The 25,396-nt window shown below is 41.4% G+C and overlaps 1 protein-coding gene across 2 annotated transcripts; it reads left to right on the top strand.

The window, feature by feature from the left end:
• The first annotated feature begins 2,597 nt into the window (after window positions 1–2,597).
• Window positions 2,598–19,738, top strand: TAF15 (TATA-box binding protein associated factor 15). 2 transcript variants are annotated; one of them, XM_008640434.2, is made up of 15 exons: window positions 2,598–2,697; window positions 3,514–3,562; window positions 3,747–3,837; window positions 3,916–4,033; window positions 6,600–6,883; window positions 7,705–7,819; window positions 14,304–14,338; window positions 14,929–14,961; window positions 15,494–15,603; window positions 16,139–16,268; window positions 17,525–17,614; window positions 18,645–18,729; window positions 18,815–18,900; window positions 18,995–19,097; window positions 19,379–19,738. In XM_008640434.2, exons 1-15 carry the CDS (start codon window positions 2,618–2,620, stop codon window positions 19,416–19,418), a joined length of 1,449 nt encoding a protein of 482 aa, XP_008638656.1. In that variant the 5' UTR covers window positions 2,598–2,617; the 3' UTR covers window positions 19,419–19,738. The 2 variants fall into 2 exon arrangements, with proteins under 2 accessions (XP_008638656.1, XP_017598495.1); XM_017743006.1 differs by lacking the exon at window positions 14,304–14,338 and having other exon boundaries at window positions 2,661–2,697; window positions 3,747–4,033.
• Window positions 19,739–25,396: the final 5,658 nt, after the last annotated feature.

Raw genomic sequence — 25,396 nt, 5'->3', positions numbered from 1 at the left:
CCAGCGGGAGCTTTAGTTTATCATGGAAGCAGGATCTGCTCTCCCGGGTGACCTGACAGGGCCCAGCTTCTCCTGGGGCCTCTGCAAGCACAAAGTGCTGTTTCCTTATCCCCTTTGAGGTGTGGATGATTGGGTCCCCCCCGGCAGTGCTGCCCCTGTGAAGCCTTGGATAAGTGTAGATAGTGGTGCATCCCAAGAGTGGAAGGATGAATTCCAAGGCTGGCCGTGCTTTGTGGAGCGAGCCGTGTTTTGTTATGGTCGAGCCATTTTGGCGGTGTCTCGTGCTGCATGTGCGAGTGATAGACAATACAAACAAAGCAAGGGGTGCTGGAGGAATCCTTTCATGCAAGGAGCAGTTATGTACCAGGAAAAGCAAATGTGTCCAAAGGTACTAAAATGAGTCCAAATCATGATTTTTTCTACTAAATGAGTAAAGCTTGGCAGTAAACTACATCCACTTTCCCTCCATCCCTGAGCTACTGACCAGTCAAGCACCTGAGTGTCTCCTCTGTTTTTATTGATGTTCAGACATGAGGTTCTTTTTCTTTTGAGGACATTGAGAGGCAATGCTGCTTCTTTATATGAATTACTTCATAAGAGAACCTCAGTTTTCAAATGTACACAGCAGATTGTTCTATCTTGCGAGGAATAAACCCCCTGACTAGTGCAAGGTGATTAGGCTGCTATGTCCCACTTCATCAACAGGATTTTTTCCGTTAACTTTTTAAACATTCAAAAAAAAAAAAAACAACAAAACCTCAGCATAGGAATTTCCAGAATAAACTGTTATTTCCAAAAATCCTTACAGACTCTTGTCCCCATTGAGCCCACGAAAATAAATTGATCAGAAGTATGTAAGAGGTCCAGCAGAGGATGTAGAAAAATGTACAAATAAAGGAAATTCCTCAATGTGTTTTCGTATTTTACGGGTTCCTTATCTGGTTGCTTTCAATTTTTTCCCAAAATGTTGTGGTTTGGTGGAAGTTTTGTTAAGGAGAAGCTAAGGAGATTAAATGTAGTTCTTAAATTTATAGCTAGTTACATCCTTACTCAAGAATTTTCTGGTACAACCATTAAAATTCTTTAATCAGCAGCATTAATGGCATATAAATGTTAAACCACAACCATGTTTCTCAATGTGGTTACCTATTTAATAGTAATCTTTGTGATCATTTAAATGGAATTTGTGTAAAAATTTTACCTTACCCCTTAAAAACAAACTTGAATTGCAGGATCATTTAAATGGAATTTGTGTAAAAATTTTACCCCTTAAAAACAAACTTGAATTGCAGATCTGCGTTGGGTTTTTAATTGCTTTCAATATGAAAAAGCAATGAAATATTTGTGTAGCAGTGCAGAAGGAGGAGAAATTCACATCTAAATGAAACTGCTTTATAGGACCTGTGAGATTTAACCTTTCATTTCTTGTTTGCTATTGTTAATTTTTGTTACCAAATATGAAATTTGATACTTTGTGTTTCTTTGAGGAGATACTTCACCATTAAAAATGCTGCTTCGTGTCTGAATATCTCGGGTGATAACCCCCCTTCATCTCACATCCATCACCTCAGGTGATGCCCTCATCAAACCTCTGGTTAAGTGTCTGTGTAACCACTGGCAGGGTTGGATTTATAACCTGCTGAGGGAGGTATAATGAGCAGATTCAGCAATTTGATGAGTGTTTTGATTGGAAAATGGTTGCAGTCATTTATGACATTTACCCTGCCTTGTAATTAATTCTCGGTGTAAGCATTTTAGGCAGTTCTGGGTAGAGAGGCTGGAGAGTGTGGGGGAAAGGATGAAATTGGGGATGAGAAGTTCCTGATAGATTTTACGAGACCATGGCACGAGAGTATTTATACAAATTCTTGAAGCAATTAGAAAAGAAAAATGGCAGGACTTATCCTGAGTGTTTGGGTTTTGACAAGAAGGTGGCAATTTCAAGCAGATAGAGGCTCCTGACCAGGAAATGAGATGGATGGAAGCTGAGCAGTGCAGAGGCTGGAAGGGCAGAGAGCAGAGTGGGATGTGAGGAACCTCTGCAGAGCTGGAGTTGGGATGGATGTGAGGCTGATGGAGCAGTGTGTGTGTGTTCTGTGTGCCTGCATCTCTCACGTGCTGGTGAGCTCTCAGTTGGGTTTTTCCTCTTGCAGTATGGGCAAAGGGAAGTGTCATGGCTCCTCCATCCCTGATTTTTCGTCTCACATTCTGCCTGTGTTTGTGCCCTTTAGCTCAGCAGAGCTTTCTTAGAGCATCCCAAAAACGGGTTCAGCTGCACTGACCTACTTAGCTTTGCTTGATTAATTAAGCTGCTGCATTCTGCTCATTGATGATGACACTGTACTCTATAGCCATTAGAGGGGTTGTACAGTTCCGGGTATTTGAAAAGACTCCTTGAAAACAGAATTCAGATCCTTCAAAAGGGACATTTCCAAGTGGCTGTGGCTGTGTTGTATCCCCCACACCCTCTGCTGCTGTCATTCCAGCCTTAACATTTTCTCTTTTGTTAATTAAGAGGAAGCTTCATTCTGCAAGGAAAGTAGTTGCAATATCCAGTATACTTCAATCTTTCTCCCTCTCCCCAAACTTTCTCCTCTTACAGTAAGTAGAGACTAAAATGTTCATTGGAAATTCTCAATATGACTTATTTATTTTTCTAGATTCTGGAAGTTACAGTCAGTCTGGGGGCCAGCAGAGGTATGTGAGGATTTTTGTTTTGCTGTTAGCAATTACATCTGCAAAATAAAAGACCATTTAGTATTCCCAGCATGATGACTGATTGTTCAGGATACAGTATTGATATGTTTTTGGAGTTAAGGATGCGGAAAGCTTGTACCTGGGCCTTTATCAAGATGTCTTATAAAACAGAGAAAACATTCCTGAAGAGAAGACAATAGTCAGGTGTAAATTGGAATGATATCTTGTAATAGTAGGAACTTTTGCAATGTCATGAACATAGAGAAATACTTTTCATGTGACTGCCTTAAGCTGTTCACTAAGATTTTAGGCAAAAGTTATTGTATTTATTATATGGCCCAAGGCTGCAGGGCTTGTTTTAAATCAGTGAGACAACTGTTTTTATGGAAGTACAAAAATCATAGCTAATGCTGTCTGTGCTAATGAAAATCATAAGGTTCTGTGCATGTAGCACTGCCTGAGTTTGGGTTTGTATCTAAATATGATGAGTTTCAGCACGTGTTTCTTTTGTCAGTTCATGAAGGCTTAAAGTGGCAGAATAATGAGTAAGTATAATATAAAATTACAGCAAACCCAGGTTTCATGTGCTTTAAATTTATGCTTGAAACACAGCAGAAATTAAAATAAACTCTTCTGGCTTCTGACAGTCAACCATTAATTCATTGATGCAGTTCTAATATGCCTGGAACTGCAGTGTTTGGATTAAACACCTATTTTGGAATGAAGAGAAACTTTAGAGATGCCAAAAATACCTTTACTTTCCAACCTGTATGAAGGGCACTCTAAGCATTTCCTAAATCCATTTTTCTCTTCCAGCTACTCATCCTATGGCAATCAGAGCAGTCAGAATTATGGACAAGGACAGGTATGTTGAAAAAAACATTGTGGCTTTCAAAGCAGATGTTCCTTGAGTGAAAATAATTGTTCCTGGGCCAGGAAGAATTCCCGTCTCATCTGTGCTTGATGTTTGCAGTTGTGTCTAGCCAAGGAAAACTGTAATTACCTGCTGTGGAAGTTACACTTATTTGAGTACATTCTTGAAATTACAGGGATATTCTGGTTATGGGCAGAGTGGAGACAATTCCTCCTATGGACAGAACTATGGAAGCTATCATGGGAACTATGGACAAAATCAATCAGGTTTGGCTAGCTTGTTACATTCATTGGCAGTATTTAAAAGGTGAATATTGACTAAAAATTTTCTTCCTCGATTTCCAGGTTATGGACAAGATTCCCAGGGATACGATGATGAATCCAATTATGAAAATCAGAATCAGAGCTCATACAACCAGCAGTCCTATGGCAGCCAGGGGCAGCAGAAAGGGTCATCTAGAGGGTAAGGAAGCCAAATTTACCAGTATCTGTTTAAAATATTGTCTAGTAGTTGTACATTCTTAACTAGAGCTATAACAAATTTCCTTGTTAATGTTGCTGAGAAAAAGACAAATATTTGAAAATCCACATCCTTGAAACATTTTTTAGGTCTGAAAGACAGGAGGTAAAGGAGGAATATTTCTTTATATAAGAAGGATGGGTGCAGTTGTTTTGAAGTCAGGCTGTATGGGGACATAGACTTTAGAAAGTCTTTGGATAGTGGCTACAATGAAGATTGGACTTGGTAGAGTGTTTTGATTAGGAGAAAGACCTATCAAATACCTCTCCAATCACATTCTTTTGTATAAACTTACAGTGCTTTTTTATTAACTTCAAATAAGCTGTTAGCAAGGAAACTCTGAGCTGCTCTCAGATTGCAGGCTGCTTATCTGGCTCAGAATGTCTTTTCTTGAAAGAGAAAGAATTCAAAAGTGTCATTTAAGAAGCACATTTTAGTTTTCCAGCTGAGTCCTCAGAACATCGTGGGTTTATATCCTCACCAGTAAATTAAATGTGCATGTGCATGCTGCACTTTAATTCTGCACTCTGTGCTATTGCAAATGTATTTTGCTTGTGATGTTGTATTGGTGTCAGTTTCAGGAGGATTAATGATACAACTTTGAAAGTACCTTGGAAAATAACAACCTAACTTCCCATAATGACTTAAAAGGCCACTTAGTGCTAGAATACCTTCACTGACTACTTTACAAGCTTTGTGCCTCCACCCGAGGTTACTGCTGGTGTTAGAGCTTTACTGAGGCCCACGTGATCTCTTTTAAATACTCTGTTGAGTACTAAACCTCATTCTCATGTCCAAGGTCCAAATGGTTTTGTATTTTTTGCAAGGTGGTAAAACAATCTGGACTTGAGCAAACCTCTGCTTGGTTTCTGATTTTGTAGTTCTTACTATAAAACATTTTAATATTAAGAAATATCTTAATCTGCCAGCAGTAGGTGCTTTCACTCAGATGTCATTTTGGCTTCCATAACAAAGGCAGGTACACAGTTAAGTTTTGTTTTGGTTTGTTTTCTGAGCATTTATTAGAGCTGTACAAAGATAGTAATGTAGGTTTTAACTCTGTAGATGTCCAGCAGAATAAAAATGCAGCACGTAGGTTTCCCAACAGGTTGTTTGTGATCTAGAAAATGAAGAAAAGACCTTGAAGGGAAACTCCTCCATGTATGCTTGTAACAAATGGAGAAACTGAGAAATTCAATGATAGCAGCTTTGAAAAGGGTGGCCACAAAACTGTAGCTGTCATATCCTAGGGGAGGGAAAGGAAGATAGCAAATAGTGGATGCTTTCAACAATGCTTCCTTTGTTGGTAAAGGTGCAAAGGCTAAAGCAGAGCTGACTTTTTTGAAGTGAAGGTAATAAAAAAAATCTTCACAAGCTGTTTACCACTGGGATTAGCAAGGTTAAAGCTGAGATCTAGGCTAGAAGTGGGAGAGAGCAGATTAGATGGTATTTACACAAATGGGATATTTTGGGATTGGTTAGACCCAACGCACTGGATCTGAAAGTGCTTTGAAAAGCTGGTGGAAACTTTCTGTAGGCTCTTGCATTTTTGTTTTCCTTTTTCTGAGATATTTTCACTAGCAAGTAAGATTACCAAAGGCTGGAGAGTGGCAGATCTAGTGCCTCATCTTTTGAAAAAGGGTGGAAGCATGGAGGGGGAAGAGGAGAAAGGGTGGCAGAGGTCAGAGATTCTTTCCTGTTATTGAAAAGATAAGACAGCTAAGGCACAACTAAGTACCTGGGGGAAAACAGAGGAATGAGTAACAGCTGGTGGTGTTCCCTGGATGCAATTTATTTCTCATAAATCTGTATTATGCCTTGCCATGAAAGGCTAAGCCAGCTGGAACTATTCTCTCAAATATATCTAGATTTTCAAAATACTTTAGTTTCTGCCTCAGATGCTGAAGTAGCTTAGGCAAGTGTGGTGTAGGTGAGATTCTCTTGTGGTTGCTATAAAGTTATTAATCTTCATCTTAGGGAAGGTTTATGACTCCTTGGAATGTAGAGCTGCATTGTGTTGGAGTATCCTGGATGTGGTACTGGTCAGTGTTTCTGATGAAGGTTGCTGGGATAGTGTAGATGGCACTAAAGTGAGAGGAACCACAGGTATGTTACAGGCCACCATAACAGTTAGAAAAATTCTTGATAAATTGTAGAATGCCCAGAAGAGAGGTTGCAATTCAGTAAAAGCAAAATTTTATTATTTTGGGATTTTTTAGGCAGCAAGTCTCAGCTGCGCTGTACAACATGAGCACTGAGGCTCTGCCCTGCAGGTCTAGAGGGAAGGATTTGGTGTTTAGCAGGTCACAGGCTCTCCATCAGCCATTGATGGTACTGGGGAGAGGGGGGAAAGGAAGTGTTGGACTGGGATATGTGAAAGGAGTGATGCTCTCATGTAAGGAGGTAACTGTGTTTAGGAAATTTTAGCAATGTCATGAATTTTCAGCCGTTTTTTTGATCTCTATTCTGTGAACATTTATCTGTTAATTCAAATTCTGTTTGTTTTAAGTGGAAGAGGCTCTTATGAACAAAAGTCAAACTATGGTCAGCACCAAAGCTCTTATGACCAGCAGTCAAGCTATGGACAAAACCAAGACTCTTATGACCAGCAGTCAAGCTCATATGACCAGCAGTCGGGCTATGGCCACCAGGGTTCATATGACCAGCAGTCGGGCTATGGCCACCAGAGCTCATATGACCAAAAGTCAGGCTATAACCAGCACCAAAGCTCATATGGGCACTCCCAGCAATCCTACCAGTCTCAGAAGGGAAGCTATAGCCACAACAGCCAAGGTAAAATTCCCGGGTTCAATTCAGTATTGGCTAATAAAATTGAGCAGAAATGTGAAATGGTTGGATTTTCTTCTGCAAGCAGTTGATTTGATGAATAGTTAAATTCTTTTCCGTGTTGATATTCTTGGGGGATGTTTTATTTGTTAAAACTTTCAAAACATTATAGGGAGATTTAAAACACTTGGGGCCCCAAAATGGTTGCATTTACGTATGTTAGAACAGCCGTGCAGAGTCTGTCCACGAGTTCTGCAAATTCTAGATGGAATTTTCTTCCCAAGCTATTTTGAACCCTCTTCCTGCATGAGGGTGACATGTCTTGATCAGTCATGAAGAGCTTTTGCACTTCACATTCCAGCTTTATGCTGTGTAGGTGAATTGTGAGATAGAAGGAGAAGTTTGAGATGAAGCCTTTCTTTTGCTTTAACTTCACACCAGCAGCACAGCCCACTCTATTTATCCTTGTTCTGTCTTCACTGATGTCTTTTGCAAACTGGGAGGGCTGTATGGAAGTCAAATGGAAAGCATATTTTAGACAATATGTGTTTAATGTTTGGAAAATGGAGTGTAATTACAGAGTGGTTTTTGCATTCTGATATACTCAGTGACCCTGGAAGCCAAGGGAGATAATGGAGCAAAGTTTGGTTTGTTTTTCTTTTTCCCTTTATGGCACAGAGAATGTCAGGGAGATTTAGGAGTTGACACTTTTCAGATGTAAATGGCAGAGTTAATGAAGGGGAGGTGGGAATTACAGGGTGTGAATTTTCACTGTGCTGCAGTTTGCACTACAATTGACTCGTGTTTGGTTTGACTCATTCTCCCAGATGATCGCCGTGAAAAGAGCAGGTATGGAGAAGATAATAGAGGATATGGCGGGTCACAGGGAGGAGGTAGAGGGGGATATGACATGGATGGAAGAGGTCATATGTCTGGATATAGGTAAGTGATCTCATTCCAGTGCCTGCACTTCCTTACCCTTATTTCCTATTATTTAGCTGATTTTCATTTTTGTTCATTATATGTCTATTCCTAAAGTGGTTCAGATTTAGATTTCCAAAACTGGAAGATTTCTAAAATTAAACCTTTCTGCACTGCACAGAAATGGGTTTTGCCTAGGGGAACAGCTTTTAGATTAACATAGATTGAGACCAAGCATTTGATTGTTGTGACACAGAGCTGCCTTTTACTTGCATGAGTTGCCATACAAAAACTGTCCCAGCCCATCACTTGTTTTCAGTGACAAGAAAACCAACAGCCAGTGATTGAGAACAATTTACAGAATTCATAGCTAAGGTAGCTCACATTTTACCAGGGAAGTATTTTGACCTTGCAATAATAGGAGTAATTTAGTAGTAACATCACTTGTTCTTTGCTGCTTTTTTCAGTTTTAAACTTCTATTAAAATACACATCTTTTATTATTGATTTGTCAGTCTAAACACGTTTATTTTGGGTAGATCTGAAATACTAACAATGCTGTCACCCCTTTCCCCATTGCCTTAGGCCTTGTACTGTCAAGAAAATTTATGCACATATTTAATTCTGTGCTTGCAGATGATTTCATGCAGAGGTCTGCGATTGGGACCTTGGCTTTCAAGCCTATTGAATTAAACATATTACGTATTATTTATTAATAACTTTCACAACTGGCTCCCCTTTGTGTCCCTCTGGGTGGTTGGGGGTGCAGAGGGGGCTCACTGATGCAGGGCAAGAACGTCGAAGCTTCCAGAGAGCTTTGAGGTGTTGCTTATCAGCACCACTTAGCCTTCAAAAAGCTGCGCAGCTCTGGGTTCTTCCTAAACTCCAGGTGAAAAACTCTATAATTATACAGTATTTTCTGTTGGAACTGATCTGATTTAAATAAATCCAATACTTGGTTACTTTTAAAGGTATTTATTTTTGAATCATATTTAAAATCTGTCTGCTTCTGAGATGCTCCCAAATTGTACTTAATGGCTTGTTTGTAATGATGTAGGAGGCTCTTACCTCTTCTAATTAAGTATGGTAGCACAGTTAGAAAAGCATATTAGTGTTACCTTATGTTTGCTGGGGTTTTGTATAATATAACTTAAAGCATATTCTTCTGTAGTAGTTTTTATCATAAACATAAATTTATAGCCTATAAATAAACATAAATATATATAACAAAGAATTCTGTAATGTATGGTACCTCACATAAACAAAAATAACAAACAAAATAATTTCTAAGTTAATTTTAATTTTCAGTTCAAACTGAACTTTTCTTTTTTAATTAGATTTTCTTTGCGGATGAGGACTTTCCATATTCCTGTGATAAAAACTGTTTTTTTAAAAACTTTGTAGCCAAGCCCTTTCAATAATAGCAATGAATGTGAGCTTCAAAAAACACACTGCTGATAGATTTTGTCACTTTGAAACAAACTTGGCTCTTTGCAAGATAAAGTCAAATGAATTACTGTCTGTGAAAATAAAGCCTCTTGCCATGTTTTTCCAAAATGTAAGGAAACTTTTGCTCACACATCCATGTAGATCATGGTGCTTCAGTGAGCTGGGAAGCCAAAAGAAGGGAAAGTAGGGAAGTGAATGAAGGAGTGGAGGAAAATACAGTGAAGTGGGGAGGCATTTGTTAGGAATTCTGTCTGCTTCTGTTAAGTGATGTTGGCTTTAGTGGTATTTTTTGTGGGAATTTTTGGAACTACAGTGTCATATATCTTTATTCAGTCTTTTTGCATAATTGTGACAGAGGATTCTGACATATGTATTTTACCAGACATGCTTATTAGAAAAATTTAAAAGGTTAAATTAAATAACAATCTCTATAATGAAGGGGAAAATAACTTGTGATAAGGTAAGAAATCGTGTTTAGTCCTGTGAAAATGTGGGGTTTAAGGGTAGGGGTTTTTTTGGGGTGTTAAATTCTTGGGTTTCTGCTTATTTATTTATTTATTTATTTATTTCTTGGGGGGAAAATACATGTAGGAATATCAGGTTGGTCTTCAGTAGCCACCATGTTCAGTTGTTCTGGTGCCATTTTAATGCTAAACTGTGAAAATTCCACAGCCATCAGGAAATAATCTAAAAACCTTGTCCGCAGGGATACATTAATGATGCTGTAATCACAGAATCCCAGAATGGTTTTGGGTTGGAAGGGACCTTAAAATCATCTTGTTCCACCCCCTGCCACGAGCAGGGGCACCTTCCACTAGACCAGGGTGCTCAGAGTTCCATCCAGCCTGGCCTTGAGCACTTCCAGGGATGGAATGGTAATGTAGGCTTTGACTTCTATAGTGCTTAGAACTTAACACGTAAATAAGTTATATCAGGGCCACAACAAAATTGCTCCTTGACTTTACAAACAAATTCATATCAAATGTGAGACCACAATGAATGAATCTCTGGTTCTTAGCTAATAATAAAAATTCTTCCTTGACTGACATTTAAAGACAGAGAGAACTTGATGCAGCTTTTTCGAGGTATGGTTTTATTCTGACAGCCAGAAGGACTTGGACATGTACTGTACTGAATGGTCTCAGCCCTCATTTTTCTTTTGTGCCTGTGCAAAGTCACCCAGCACCGGGAAGAAGATAATCTTTTGAGAAATTCCTGTTCAGATTTCTTAGCTGATATTAGTCCAATAGACAACACACATTTTGTCGTGTGTCAGAAGTTCACATTTTAGTTTTAATAACTCAAGGTTTGAGAATTATCCTTGAGATTTTTTTTTTAATGGTCTTGAATTGCATCTTTTGGGATTTTAGTAGAATTTCCCTACGCTTTTGTTTTGAAGCTTGAAAAATTGATGAGCTCACTAATTTTTATTCTGGCTAAGAAGTAAAATATTTCCTTTTTTTCCATAGTAGAAGAGAGTCATCTTTTAGTTAGAAAGCAGGAACAGCAGGTCTTGAGAATGCAGTGTTTTACTCTAAGTTATCACCCCAGCTTTTTAGAGTCCTCATCTGAAAAACAAGGAATTATTGATTATTGTGGTTGTGGGACTGAACTGTTTTGGTTAAGCCTGGAAGTGGGAAACACAGGAGCAAACAAAGCAGGTTAGAGAAGCTTTGCTTTCGGCTCTGCTCGTACAGACTGTGCTGGTGGAATTACAGACATGCAGTTTAGAAAGGATTTGCCATTGTGTTAGGATTTGTCATAGAAATCCTGACTTTGCTCAGCACAGATTATTTTTTAACTCTTGTGCAGATTTATGGTGGTCTACTATAAACAAAAGCTACCTATGCAACTTAATTGTTATATCAGCACTTAGGACTGGGAATTAATGTGATACAAAGAAAAACTACAGCTTAGTGCAGATATTTTTTACAAGTGTGGTTTGTGTTCAGAATTAATATTTCGACTTGTAACAGATATGCTTGAGCTCAGCCTTATAGAGACTTTGGAAAAACGTGAACAGAGGCAATAAATGTAAGCAAGGGAAAAATCCCATCTGTCAGTGACTGTTGGTGCACTAAATATTCCTTTCTTGTTTGTAAAATACACTCTTAGGCATTAGGGACACACTTTGTGAGACAGATACGTGTTGGAGGCTGAAATTTGGTCCCGAATTCTTAGTGCTGCTTCTGCCAGTATCTGATCACTTTATAAAACTGTATTGCTTGTATGTTGAGCTCCCCATAAACCTGTGCTTTAACTTAAAGAGCTGTTCCCAGCTGGATTAAGCAATATCCAGATGAAGTCTGGTTACAGTCTGGCAGGTGATGATAAATCTGTGAGTGAATTATAGGAGAGAAGAACATCTGAGGACTTCTCTTTCATAGCAGCAAGTTCACACACACTGAGTGATGCCTGATCACATTCTGGCTGCCTGCAGTTCAGCCTCTTCTTTAATATCTTAGTTGGTGTCACTGCTGAGTTTTAACTGCCTGTTCATGTTTCTAACATAGGATATTAAGACTCCAAAATCCATCTGGTCACCCATCTCTGAGGTCTGTGTGCAGGCCTGGTAAAGCAATGGGCTGTGAAATGCTGCAGTTGTATTTTCCACATGTTTTATGACGATAATTTGGGGACTAATTCAGTTGCTGAGGTTGAATTTTGGGTCTCAGTGAGGGGTAAATCCATGACTGTGGCATCAGCTGCTTGCAATTTCTGTGTTTGACTTGCTGCAGGATATCTGCCTGATTCCAGAGAATCTTGGGTAGCTTTGCCCAGCAGTTGCAGGAAGGTAAAAAAACTGCCACTCCATAAATCACATATCAAATGCCACTTAAAAATGTAGGAAAGCATTAATCCATCATCAAAGGTATCTATCAGCAGATTGTTCCAGGTTATTGTTGGGTTGGTCATGTAAGACTAAGCAGAAGATAACCTGCTGTAGCATACTTGGGCAAAAATGTATTTCTATAGATGTTAATTAAAAAACTGATTTTAAAATTATTGATTGCACTTGTTAGTGCAGGGTGCAGAGCAGCTGTATCACAGAATTAGGAATTGGCATTAGACTTCCTTTACATTTTATGTATTCAGCTCCTCAGGATCATGGTGCACACATTTTCACCCCAGCGTCCTACAAAACCCTCACTTCCAGTAAAATCCTGGATGTGTTGACACAAACTTACTTTGTGTAAGTTTTTAGATGGCTGGGGTTTTCTAACTGCCATACACTTCCACATCAGAAAACATATTTGTTCTGGTCCTGATGAGCTGGCACCGTAATCTGGGGTTGGAAAGTTCTCATAACATTTAGATGGTTGATATTATTCACTGTTGTTATTTCTGAGTTAAAATTCCAGAAAAACAGGCATCCTACTAAAAACTGTTGTGTCATAATGAAGTGGGGTTTTTTTAGCTGAAGTGAATTGGAGGTGGCAGAAAGGTATTTCCAATAAATTTTATCATCACCATTGTGTTTTTAATCATCAGTCCTTGAAAACAGACAGCCTCGAGTAAAGACCTGCACTGATGCTGCATATAAAATCTTTAATGAGCAGAGTGAATTAATGAATAAATGACACTGCAATTTAGCATTCAGATTTTTTCTGTGGAACAGCAATAAAATCTGCAGCAAAAATTTATTTTAAGAAAAGTCCCAGTAAAAGTGATATTATCTGTTGTGCCAAAAGGTGACCCAAAAGGTCAGTCACCCTCCAAAGAGTGTCTCTTAATCCAGGTTTAATAGTAACCTGTTGGAACCTTGTTTGGTCCTCGCTTTGGGCAGATTTTCTCTCATAAATGTTAAGTATCAGCAGCTTCCATTCATGACTTTCCATTTGCTGTAACAGATGGACAGGGTGCCAAAGAAATTACTCCCTAATTTTTCTTCATTGCCTTTTGCTGGGTGCTTCTATGCCCTGTTTGGACTCTGACGTGTGAGCAGACAGATGGAATTAACACCTGGAGTGATTTCTAGTCATAAAGTGCTTTGGTGAAGAGGCAGAATAACTCCAGAGATTGGAGATACTTCTCTGCATCAGGGTTTGAGCTTGCACTGCCTTTATCATACTCAGAAAGCTCTTGGGATTAGGTGATCCTGCCTAATTTTGAGGTGGCAGCTGTGTCCCTCATGATGAGGAGGACAGGCAGGCAGTTGTACGTGGCAGTATGAGATAGTCCTTCTGACATTTGGTTATTGACTTTATAAAAAAAATCCAGTGGTTGTATTTTTCCTGAAGGCTCTGAATATTGATTATCTCGTGTTCGTATCATGGATGCAAATAAAAATGCTGTTGTGAAAAATCCTTCCAGTACAAACCTTTCCAGTGAAAAAAGAGTGAGGGTTTATTTTCATGCACATAATTGGAGGCATAACAACCTGTTTTAAATCCCCTTCTAACCTTTGAAAATTGATGTGTGTATTCTCTTAACTTGGTCTACATTTTGTGCCACAGGTTTCAGAATGAATGAAATAAAACTTCACGGCCTCTGCTTTTGAAGCTCACATACACACACCTTCTCTGTAATGCCAAGTGCTGTAGTACAGTAGGTTCCCACAGACCCTTGCTCAGAGAATGGCTCATTCTGCTAATTCATCCCCTGTATTATAAATGCATAACAATGGAGAATAATTTTAGCTCTTTTGACTTCTGGGAAAGTACTAAAGTACTAATTATTCCAAAGTAGCAATTACATCTACAATTAAAGCCCACATTAATCTTCATGAAAATAACGTTTTTTTGTTTAAACCCCAGTTCTGAATAGCTGTTATTTTGGCTGATGGGATGGGGAGAAAGTATTGAACCAACCACATGCGTATGGGTTAGTTTAAAATACTCCCTAGGGCTTCTCTTCTCCAGTGCAGCACCCTGAGAGATTTTTTTCTTTGTAATTTAATCTTTGAACATGAATGGGTAGTGAGGAGAACGTAGAGATGGTGCTTTAGCTGCCAGACAGTAATTCTCAACTTGTCATCAGTTAACTGTAGATTGAGCCTTGGGCTCAGCACGTAGAGACTTAAGGAAGAAATCATTTCTTCAATTTTTCCTCTGCAGTGGTGGTGACCGTGGTGGCTTCAAAAATTACGGTGGTAAGTGCCGAGTATCCAAAAATGTTTCAGTGGAAATTCTTTATAAATCTAAAAGCCACCAATATCTTGTTACTATCTAGTAGAAGCATTATAGAGTTTTGGTGAGGCTGGTGTGTTCACGAGTTGTAATAGCCAAACTTGTAGCAATAAACTGGATTTCTACTTTGTCAAATTGCATGAAAGAATTTGTGGAGACAGTGACGTTCACCGGATTATTTTTTTTCTTTTCTTTTTTTAATTTTTGTTACAAATGCTTCTTAGAAAGGTACTAGAGGTAGAAAAAAAAAAAAAAGTGGGAAACTGCTTGGTGATGTGACAACCAGCATTTGCAAGCAAACACCAGCACAGCATCAGTGTGGCAACTGCCACATGCTGCAAGTTAAAGAACACGTTAACGTCCTACAGACACCTTCTGTTGAACGTTTAAATCTAAATAGTCTCTAAATCTCTGGTTCATATCTTAGCTCTTAGGTGCATTGCATACATTCTTTATGTATTTTCTTGTTGCTAAAAAAGTCATTTGAATGTGTTGTGCTAAAAATAGTCTTTTTTCTTTCTTTTTTTTTTTTTTTGTCAAACCCATATCATAGGTCAAAGGGATTATGGACCGAGATCAGATGCTGGTAAGGAAACAAGCAGTGAGTGGGAGTGGATTGTAGCTCTTAGGTCACTGCTTTTAAAATGTTTGTCTAGAAAGATGGATGTGGCTGCAATTCCCATGGCTCATAAGAAAGCTAGCTGAAGTATGCTTTCCTTGAAAGAAATGTATTTAATTAAAGTGCATGTGAATTTTTGGATGTTAATGCAGCAAGTAAGAATTTCCTGATGAACTTTGAATGTGCTCGAGCCAAGCAGCTGCTTTCACTGCCATCAGAGTTCTGCTAAGCTTGTGTTATTTAAAACACACACTGCTCTGGTGGGTTGGGATGCCCAGCTGCATAGAAGTTGGGTGTGAGGCAGGCAGCTGGTCAGCTGTCTGGTGTACTCAGCTGATGGTGTTAACCTCAAAATTAAGCTCCCTGCTCCTCTTTTATTTCACACAAAATGTCTCTGGGATTTAAGGGTCTGCTACTGGGCAGCGCAGAGCTGAGCTTAAAATATTGCTGCTGTTGCTTCCACAAAAATACCTGGTAAATGTAACTTAATTTTCCCCAGATTCAGAGTCTGACAACTCTGATAACAACACCATCTTCGTGCAAGGACTCGGAGAGGACGTTTCAACAGATCAAGTGGCAGACTATTTCAAACAGATTGGTATCATAAAGGTATGTGAAATGAGAAATCATGGGTCAGAAGGAAGAGAACTGGTCGAGCTGTTGTACTGGAAATGTACTGGTATCGTTCAAAGCAGAGTTCTCTCTGACTCCCCAGCAGTTGTAGATAATATTTTATCTGGGTTCCCAGCTGACAGCTCGTTTGTAAGCTGGCAGCACTCGCACCTTTGTCCTAGTGACATTTAGATGGCTTTGTGTCTCTTCTTCAGTCTTTATAGCCCTGACACTCTATCCATTGTGCCACCCTCATAGTGCAGCACATGTGCCTCTGTTCTGTGGCTGCTGCTTCTGTTTCTGCAATTCTAAATTAGGATTTTGTGCACTTGACCTCATTTTTTTGTTAAAATTGTGCCCATCATTACTTCATGGAGAACAGCAAGTCAGTATCCTTCAGTCAAATCCCTCTGTTTCTGCAGGCCAGCTCCAAGAAAATATTCTCACTAAAGATACTTAGTGTTACAGTTTGTGCTCTGAACTGATTTCACCGGTGTTCCTGCTATGCCAAGTGTACAACCTTTCTTTTCAGACTAACAAAAAAACTGGCAAACCCATGATAAATCTCTACACAGACAAGGATACCGGCAAACCAAAGGGAGAAGCCACGGTATCTTTTGATGACCCTCCTTCTGCTAAAGCAGCAATTGACTGGTTTGATGGTGGGTGAGAGTTACCTGTTCTTTTGGCTATTTATGAATCTAACAGGCAGTGGAAGAAGCAAATCAATTACCTTGTTGGGGGCCCAATGCTGCTATTTATCTAGCTTTTGGCTTGGGATTTTTTTGTTTTGTTTTGGGGTTTTTTTGTTAGGGTTGTTTGGTATTTTTAAACAAAGACCTATATTTCATGGTTTCTTGTGTGTGTTGGATTTCTCTCATTTCATTAAACAGCAGATAGTGATTTAGACCAAAAATGTACAATGAAACTGAGGGTTTGCTGCTGTACCTCAGTCACCCCTGCACAAGGTACAAGAGGTGGTGTTTGTGTCACTTCTTGTTTAGACCAACAGAGCTGTAATCTGTGTTAGCAGCCGGAGGGATTCCCTACAGTGTTGCATTGATATTTTTTAGTGTTGTGGGAGCATTTTTAGAGTTTGGGGATGGTTATGGCAATCTTGTGCTGAGTGCTCTGTATATACACAGTGAAGAACAAGGTTTTAAAATTATGGATTTATCCCAGAAATACATTGATGTAAAACTCTTCAGAGTTCAGGAAATACAGTGGCACTCTTGTAGTAGTAAACTTGAGGGGGTGAGGGAAAAGTGCCTGCTCCTGTCACCTTGTGTGTTCACAGAATTTTAGAGAGATTGGGTAGAAACCAAAGGACATACTCTGCATCTGGTGTGAAATGATACTGCTTAAAAAAAATTGGCACGGCATGCTTGTCTAATGTTTGTGTTTGCTAATAAAATGCAAATTGATTTTTGTTTAAGAGGGTAAAGCAAATATGACTATATTAGGCCCATGTGCAGTTCTGTTTGTCTGTGATAAACATTGTATCTGTGAAGAAGCCAGTCTCTGAAAACCATGAACTTTATTTAAATACACTTGGGAGTTAAGTTTCGGGCTGGCTGTTGAGTGCTACTAAAAGCCTTGTTGCCTTGGTGGAATTACAGACAGTTCAGACATCCAAACTACTTCTCCATGAGCATAGCCAAAAATCTTTTAAACATTCTTATGTCTTTAAATTGCAACTTACAGATCTCATTTAAGCTAAAATATCTGTGGGTCTGTGGAGAGTTTAACAAGTACCTCAGTGTTTCCGTCTCACCTTTGGACCAGTGCTTTCAAAACCTGCAGCTTCCCTGTGTCTCAAGAGTTTTGTGTTCAGTCTGTGTGTGCAAATCACTTCTGTTCTGCTGGGCTTGCTGCTGTGTTCTTGGGAGCTGTATTGATCCCTTCTCTCCTCCCACAGGAAAAGAATTCAATGGCAATGTTATCAAAGTTTCTTTTGCAACCAGAAGACCTGAATTCATGAGAGGAGGTGGAGGTGGCGGCCGTCGAGGTGGGACTAAAATCTGTAGAATCCTTGTTCTTGCATAGTTAAATGCTTTTTCACTACGATTGATTTATTAAAGAGAAGTTGACTTTGAAGCAGTGATTCATCAAATATATGAGCCTTTGGGATTCTGCCAGGAAAGGGAGTAATAGGGATTGGACCCAGTTAAGTAAACTGAAATCTGTAATCTCTTCTGCACAGCACAGAATTTACGCTTTCTTTTAGAACTGGAAAGTCTCCAGATTTTGTCTCAGTGTTGCTTTTAAAGAGAGAGTGTAACAATAATGTTGAGCTGTACCAGCCCCACATATATAGGGGGGAATTCCCAGTGACCATTTGCTTGTTACAGCAAAGCTTTGAGATACTCTGTTTCCAGGTGGTATTAAGCAGGGTGCATAATTCAGCTGCTGCTGACTTGGAGCAGCAGTTGGGTGTCTGATTCCTTTCATTAAGGACGTCTCAATCTCCCTGATTCTCTGCATATACGGTTCTGTCAGTAATCCACGGGGTATTCATTACCATTTTTCAGGAATCATGCTTTGGGCGGTGACTGTCAGCAAATTCTAGTTCTGAAACCAGGCAGTTCTGTAGGCTGATGAAAAAGGATTCTTCAGCAATTTCAGCTGGTATAAAAGTTCCAAATCTTGTGATGCAGAAAGCAAGAATGTTGTCCCCGTGTCTGTGTCAGAGGCATCCTGGGATTAATCCAGACAGACTTTTTTATTGTTAATTTTTTTTTTTCTATGACTAAATCTGGCCATATGTGACTGATCTTAAACCTTGTTAAATCTTTCTGAAATTTTATTAATGCATGTAGTGTGTTTATGTTTACCCAGCGGCAATTCAAGCAGATCAGGTTTCCCTTTACTGCTGAAAAAGAATTTGTAATAAATAGTGGGAATATATTTGCATTAAACAGTTCTTCCACCTGAAAAGTCTGTCTGTCACTTGGGGTCTGAAGGCAGTGACAATTTTTGATACCTGTTTCTCATGTGCAGTTCACAGAATTTTATTCTGATTATAATTTTGTCTGCAGGTTCACGAGGTGGCTATGGAAGAGGTGGGGGCTTCCAGGGTAGAAGTGGGGAACCCAAAAATGGTGATTGGGTTTGTCCTAACCCGTAAGTGTCATTTTAATTGGGCAGGGCTGTTTCATGTGTGCTCTCATCTTCACAGCTCAGTCTGGGGGATCCTTGTCTGTTCCAGGTCCTGTGGCAACATGAACTTCGCTCGCAGGAATTCCTGCAACCAGTGCGGGGAGCCCAGACCAGAAGATTCACGTCCATCAGGAGGTGCGTAAAAACAGCTACACTCTTCTATGTTTAAAGTGTTCATATCATCTGCATCTTTCTGAAAAAGCTGATATATTTCTGTATTTTTGCCCAGATTTCCGTGGGAGAGGTGGCTACGGAGGAGAGCGGGGCTATCGAGGGCGCGGCGGCCGAGGCGGGGACCGGGGAGGTGGCTATGGGGGCAAAATGGGAGGAAGGTAAGAGGAGCCTTTGCCCTTGCTTGGCTGTGGGGTTGATAGGGACTGTGGGGAAAGGGTTGTTTATGTGTACAAGCACAACTGCCATGAAAATATTAACTACAGATAGGAGCTTCTGGAGAGAGTCTCTCAGTTTCTTGAGTTTTGTGAATGTTTCTGGATGAGGCTCTCTATAAACACAGAGCAGCACACAGACGTCATTGTAGAAATGTTTGACTGAAGGGACTATTTGTTATTTGCTTCATTTGTTATTTGCTTAGAACCTTTTCCTTCCCTTCCAGAAATGATTTCAGAAATGATCAACGCAACAGACCATACTGAAGACCACTGTGAATGTTTTGTTTGTCTTCTTGATGCGTTTGATAGTGAAATTGCCTGCAGCTTCACCCATGGCCTCTTTCGATAGTGGAATTGAGTGAAACTAGATTTTTATTTTGGTGGGAGGGACTGGGGTGGTTTGGGAGGATTTTTTTTTAAGCAAGACATTGAAATTTAATCCTAATTTCCACATTCTCCTCTTTTCTTCCCCCCCATACCTTTTCAACAGGCCCTAAGAAGGAAAAGGATAAACTGTAAAATATTGCCAAAATATGAAGTGTTTTGTAATACAACAATAAATGCTGATTGTTTTATTTGTGAAATCCTACTGTTTCTCAATTACTTGAGTTGCATGCATTTCCTTACATATTCCCAGTGTTCCTGTGGTATGGCTTAAGCGGTAAATAGGCACTTGTTTGGAGTGGCACTGCAGCTTTGACCTGAGCTCTGTCTATTCACAAAATCTGCATGCAGGTCAGTGATGAGCCTCCTTGCTATCCATATCCTCTATCCCAAACTTGTCCCCTGCTCCTTTCCTGTTTCCCTCCTGTGCCTGCAAACCTGCTTTGGTTGCCCTGCACCCTGAGTGGAGCAGGCAGACAGCAGGGTGCGTTCTGCTGCTTCCAAGGGGGCACAGCAGCTCCAAATCCAAGGTGGGATGGCTTAAAAAAAAAAGATATTTGCTACATTTTGCTGTACTTGCTGCTTTTGGAATGTGTGGAAACAAGGGTGCACTGTGAGCATTTGGGATTCAGCTGTGAAGCCAGGGGAGAGGAAAGAAGGGAGATCAATTATCCCCCCTCCTCAGATAGGTCACTGCAGAGGTGAGCAACCTGAGAAGGTGGCACTGCCCCAGTCAGCTCACGTCAGTGCTGCCTCTGCATCACAGGCCTTAGAGAAAGAACCTCTGACTGTCCAATATTCCAGTGGGCAGCACTATAAATACAAGTTCTTGGGGTCTGTAGTTAAAACTGGGCATAGAGCTGAGCAATATCTCACTGAGAAATGAACAGAAATGGCTTCTGTTAAGGTTTATGAGCCACCTCCCCAGCTTGGTGTATATTCATGGTTGTGGTTCAAATCAGCATTACCCAGGGCTGTAAACGTGGTAACTGTGCTGGGCCTTTTTCAGGTTTCTCCTGGAAAGCATCTGCTCTGCTGGGAAAGGCATTTATCATGGATTGTGCACTGCTTGTTCCTCTTAAAACAGTGCAATTTGAGGTATATATGTACTAGTGACAGTGTAAAATCCAATGTATGGTGTGTGAGGTTTCACAAAGTTGATGAAATCAGTATCTGGTGTTTTGCTGGCCTAGAAAAGTTGGATGCTGATGGTTTTGAAGCTGGAGTTACTGTTTGGAGGGAAGAGGCTAGAGGGTGCTCTTGCCCACTGCTGTGCTGGCAGATGCAGGAATGGTGCCAGCTGGATGGGATGGAAGGAAAGCAGGAATCAGCAGCTGAGAACAGCCTCTGTCCCTGCTGAGGTTTGTTCCCCAGCAGAGCTGACAACCTTGCACTGCACAAACAACTCCTGAGGGTGCACCTGGAGCCCTCAGAGCTGAGCACAGAGTTGGGAATGGCTGAGCTGAGCTGAAAACCCAGGGCTGGTGCAGCATTGCCCCTCTGTGCTCCCTCCAGTTCCCTAGTGGGGCTCTGGCTTTTTCCCTCCTGGAGAAGGGCTTGGTGGATCAAACAGCTGCTACTTCCAGTATTGGGAGCAGCAGTTGTAGCTGCCTTTAATGCCAGCTCAGCTTCTAACCCTGCTTTCTCTCCCAGGGTAAGAGCACTTTCCTCTTCAAAGAGTCACTGCCCAGGATTACCAAGTAGACAATTCTTCAAGTGAGCCACAAAACTGGAGCTGTCTCCACCTTCTCAGCTTTTCCAGCCTGGCAGTGATGCTGAACACTTGTTTATGTTCTGTTCTGCGCTGGGGTAAAACAACCCGAGTTCCTGCATGGTTTTTAAGACACCTTCAGCAGCTGTTTGGTCTTTCAGGAAATCAGCAGGACAGAGAAACTGTACTGTAAAACTGTTTTACTGTACAAGTAAAACAGCTGGTGGGTTGTTTTACTTGCCTTTGGTGCCTTGAGAGTTAAATTAGCTCAGAGAGGCCTGGGAAGTTCTGTAAAAAATATAAACCCAGATGATGGCTTAACTATGTCATTGCCCTCCAACTGCATCTGCCAAGTCCTTTGGTCCTGCAGTTTTTCTCCATAGCTGCCTAAAGTTTGCCAGGACAAGTTTTAATTGAGGTTAATGGGAAAGTAAAAAGCTTTAAATATTTAGTATATTAAGGATTGAATTGATTTTAGTTCTTCCCAGTGCTGTGTGAGAATTTGGTAGGACTTCTGTAATAAAATTCCAGACTAAGGGAAAGGACAGTAGATCTGTCCTGTCAGGAGGTGGGAAACCAGGAGAATTTATCCCAGCAGAGTTTGGGTTGTTTGGGGTGTTCTCAGCATAGCTGGGAGCAGTTCTGCTCTGCTGCCTTCATCCCTGTTTATGCTCCATCCTCCAATAATACATTTTCTTCGTGGTGAGAGTTTCATTTTGAAAATCAGTCCTGTGTGGAATGCTGGTGGTTTATTTATAAAAACGGGTCTAGCACTTGCCAAGCTCAACAAGGACTTGCTGGAGAAAAGAGAGATGCCAATGCAGGAGTGGCATGTGATCCTTACAGAGCTGAAATGCCACTCCTCTATAAAATAATAGCTAAACGTTTTCAGAGACACAAATAGTTTCCATGCCGGCCCTCTGCAGCCAGACCCACCTCACCCTGAGAAAAAATGCAACTTTAAGTTGCTCAAATACCGTAAGTCCTAAAGAGAGATATGGGGGCAGTGACTGAAGCCAAACTCTCAAGTCTCCAGGGGTTTGAGGCCAGGGTCCAGCCAGTGCTGCTTTGGCTAATCTAGAACTGATAATTCCCATTTCCAGGGTAACAGAGCCCGTGTGACGATGTCCCAGTAGATGATGTTGCTAATGCTGCTGTAGCAGTTGCTTGTAATAAAACACAACTGTCAGAATGCACCCAAAACTGCTTAAAACTCCACTTTTCATACCGAGGTGATGATGTTTGCTGGAACTCAGGTACCACCCTGATCCTAGAAAGAGATGCATGGTTTTGGCTGTTAGCTGAGCAAATACCAGGGAGATTCAAACTGCTCCAACACATCGGTGTGTTTGTGGGAGGCCTCACCAGCTGGATGCAGCTTCTTGACCTCAATGACTTCCAGGAACTCCACACACACAAAAGGTAAAGCCAAGGGAAGTCTGTGCAGACTTTGCATTTTCTCTTTAACACCCTTCTAAGTGTCTGTTCCTGGCTCTGTTTGAGACAGGACATGGGGCAAGACAGACTTTCTAACACATTTTAAGGACACAGGTCCCTTGACCTGTGAGAACTTGCTGTGCAGGAATGAAGTACCCAGAAAACAGTGTCTGAGCAGAAAAGCTTCACCATTGTGACAGCCCAAGGAACGTTAAGCTGCTCATGCCTTGGTAAAGAATTTGACTCTTGCAGGCTGGAGTTAGGAGGGAAAGCTGTGACAGTGCCCCTCTGATCTGATGCAAAGTCCTGGCTCTGGCCACCTTCCAGCAGCTGGATGAGGATTTTGGACATTTCCTGAGCACCCACTGAGCCATCCTGCTGCTGTGCAGCAGCAAACATCTGAAGAATGGCTGTTCTTGAGAGGGGGAAAGGGAACAACTTGAACCTGTTCTCAGTGCAGAGCATGAAAGGTTTTTAATGGTAGGTTCTCGTGCATCACCTCCATCTTGGGTAGGAACTGCCACACAGGAGTAATGGGCTTGCTATTTGCTTATCAGTTATGATAAACACTCAGAGCTGCTCTGAGAAAGCTCACGTCACAAGAGCTGTTTCATAATGTTGGTTTAGGAACTCTTGGATCTCACCTCAGACAGGGATCCGCTGGTGCTTCAGCTCTTCTCTCTGCAATGCTCAGCTGCTCTTGCTGTGCCCCTATGGACAAACCAGCCTCTCCCATTCCAGACTCCACACCTGTGGTCATGGCATTTAGATCTCTGTGGTGTTTACAGGTCAATATGCAAATGGTATTAAATTAGGAACACTCTGGATCTCCAAGCTGGGAGGTGTCTTAAGAACGAGTATGGAAGTCAATCTCACTGAGTGCCCTGAGATCTTTTGAGTTAAACTCAAGGGAGAAGGGGTTTTCTCTAGAAACCCAAGGAATCAGGAATGATTAGGCAACCAGAGCTTGTATGGATCTATTTATCATGCTCTTTGTGAATGTTTTACTAAAATCTTTGTTGGTTCTCTGCCACAGGCTTGACTTGTCAGGTTTCAGCTTTGGGCTAGAAGTTATGAGGATTGAAACTTTTTTTTTTTCCCATTTCTGAGCTTTCACCTAATGCTGCAAAAGCCGGAAGTCTGTTCACCTTTCCATGAGATAGTATTTCTGTTCCTGATACTGCTCTGATTACAGCAGCTGGATAAACATCTTTATACTCCCAGCCAAAAGTCTGCAGAGAGCTGTGATTTGGCATCCCCAAGGCTGGGCTGAATTCTTCTCCATCTGAATGCCAAAACCCCTGAGGACTAAGGCAGCAGCCCCGGGAAATGCCCGGTCGGAAAGCTGGCGGCTCCGGGGGCTGCAGGTGCCCTCCCAGTCGCTTCCCCACATTACAATGAGGAGAGGAGGGAGTTTCCTGCTCCTTCTGGAGCCCAGCCAGTCACTTTCTCATCATCCATATTCTTAAGTGGAAGAGCAGATGGATCAGTTGCTTCCTAGATACGACGCAAACACGGATGCGTTTGCAGACAGAGCTGCTCTTGTTTTGAAAGGAAGCGTGAGGCTGACCTGCGTGAGGAGCGGCCATCCCTTGGCTCTCCCTCCTCCCAGGGCCGAGTGAATACTCGGGAATTCTTTATAAATTCTTTATTCCAAGGGGAATCCCTCACACCATCCCTCTGTCTGTGCCAGCTGCCCACTGTGCTCTCCAGCAGTTCCTCAGTCAGTTCTTACTGGCCCAGCCACAAAACCTTTATTTCTCCCATGTTTTTTTAATTTGTAGCTCAGTGATTTCCCTATTTTTCCATGTTATGTGGATCCCTTTTTCTCTCTTTCAAATCCTGCTTCCCTTCCCTACATCCCTGTCCAGCTGTAAGGCAAAGTGTCACAGGATCCCTGCAGCTCTCTTCAAGCTGCACTCAACAGATGCTTCTGTAACTTCATGTTTTGGCATGATTAAGAAGTGGAGGAAGGAGCCTGGGAGCTTTAAAAGAGGTGTGGGGTTGAAGCTGGCGTGAAAACAAAAGCAGATACAAGTCACATCCTATTTTTTCCCCTTGAACCAAAGCAGAATCAAAACATCCTTTTGCTTTAGTCAAATTAAAACAAAATAGTCAAACAAAATACTGCTGTGAGTAAGCAGAGCTGTTGACTTGTCACTGGAACCTGCAAGATCATCAGCTGTGTGTGAGCTGCAGGAGAGCTGTGACACTGACACGGGTGCAGTGTGTCACCTTGGATGGCAAACGGCCCCTCCTTGCCCACGGGTCCCCACGGCCCGTGCCTGGGAGGGAAATTTAAGCATAAAGCGTGTAAACCACAACCCCGAGTGTGTGGTTATTGTGTAAAGCTTGAGAAAACACTGGTCTAACGTGTAGATTTTGCCAGACCCCTGAAGAGGGGCTGCATTGCTGGCCCAGCCTTCTGTGTTGCTGAGCTCGTGGCAAGTGCTGGCTCACAAGGACCCCCGGCTTCCAAACCCTGCATCCGTGTGTGCTGGGCCGTGGATGAACACAGGTTTAGGAAAAGCTGGAATTGCTTTCTCCTCTTTTCCACAGCTTCAAACCGGGCAGAGCCACTGTCCCAGCTGGCGGGAGGAGCAGCCCGGAGAGAAGCACCGGCAGCGGGATGCTCCCGGGGGACAGGGCACGCACGGGATCATTCCCCCGGTGGCGGCCCCTGGCTGGGTGACACGGGGGGGTTCCCAGA

This window comes from Corvus brachyrhynchos, unplaced genomic scaffold, assembly GCF_000691975.1.
Source record: "Corvus brachyrhynchos isolate BGI_N302 unplaced genomic scaffold, ASM69197v1 scaffold99, whole genome shotgun sequence".
Lineage (NCBI taxonomy): Eukaryota > Metazoa > Chordata > Aves > Passeriformes > Corvidae > Corvus > Corvus brachyrhynchos.
This window is presented reverse-complemented; position numbering and strand designations above follow the sequence as displayed.

Coding starts and splice junctions, on each gene's coding strand:
- TAF15 (XM_008640434.2), top strand. CDS start 2,618: ATGTTCATTGGAAATTCTCAATATGACTTATTTATTTTTCTAGATTCT. Junction 6,884..7,704: donor CTATAGCCACAACAGCCAAG/GTAAAATTCCCG, acceptor TCATTCTCCCAG/ATGATCGCCGTGAAAAGAGC. Junction 18,730..18,814: donor GATTGGGTTTGTCCTAACCC/GTAAGTGTCATT, acceptor TGTCTGTTCCAG/GTCCTGTGGCAACATGAACT.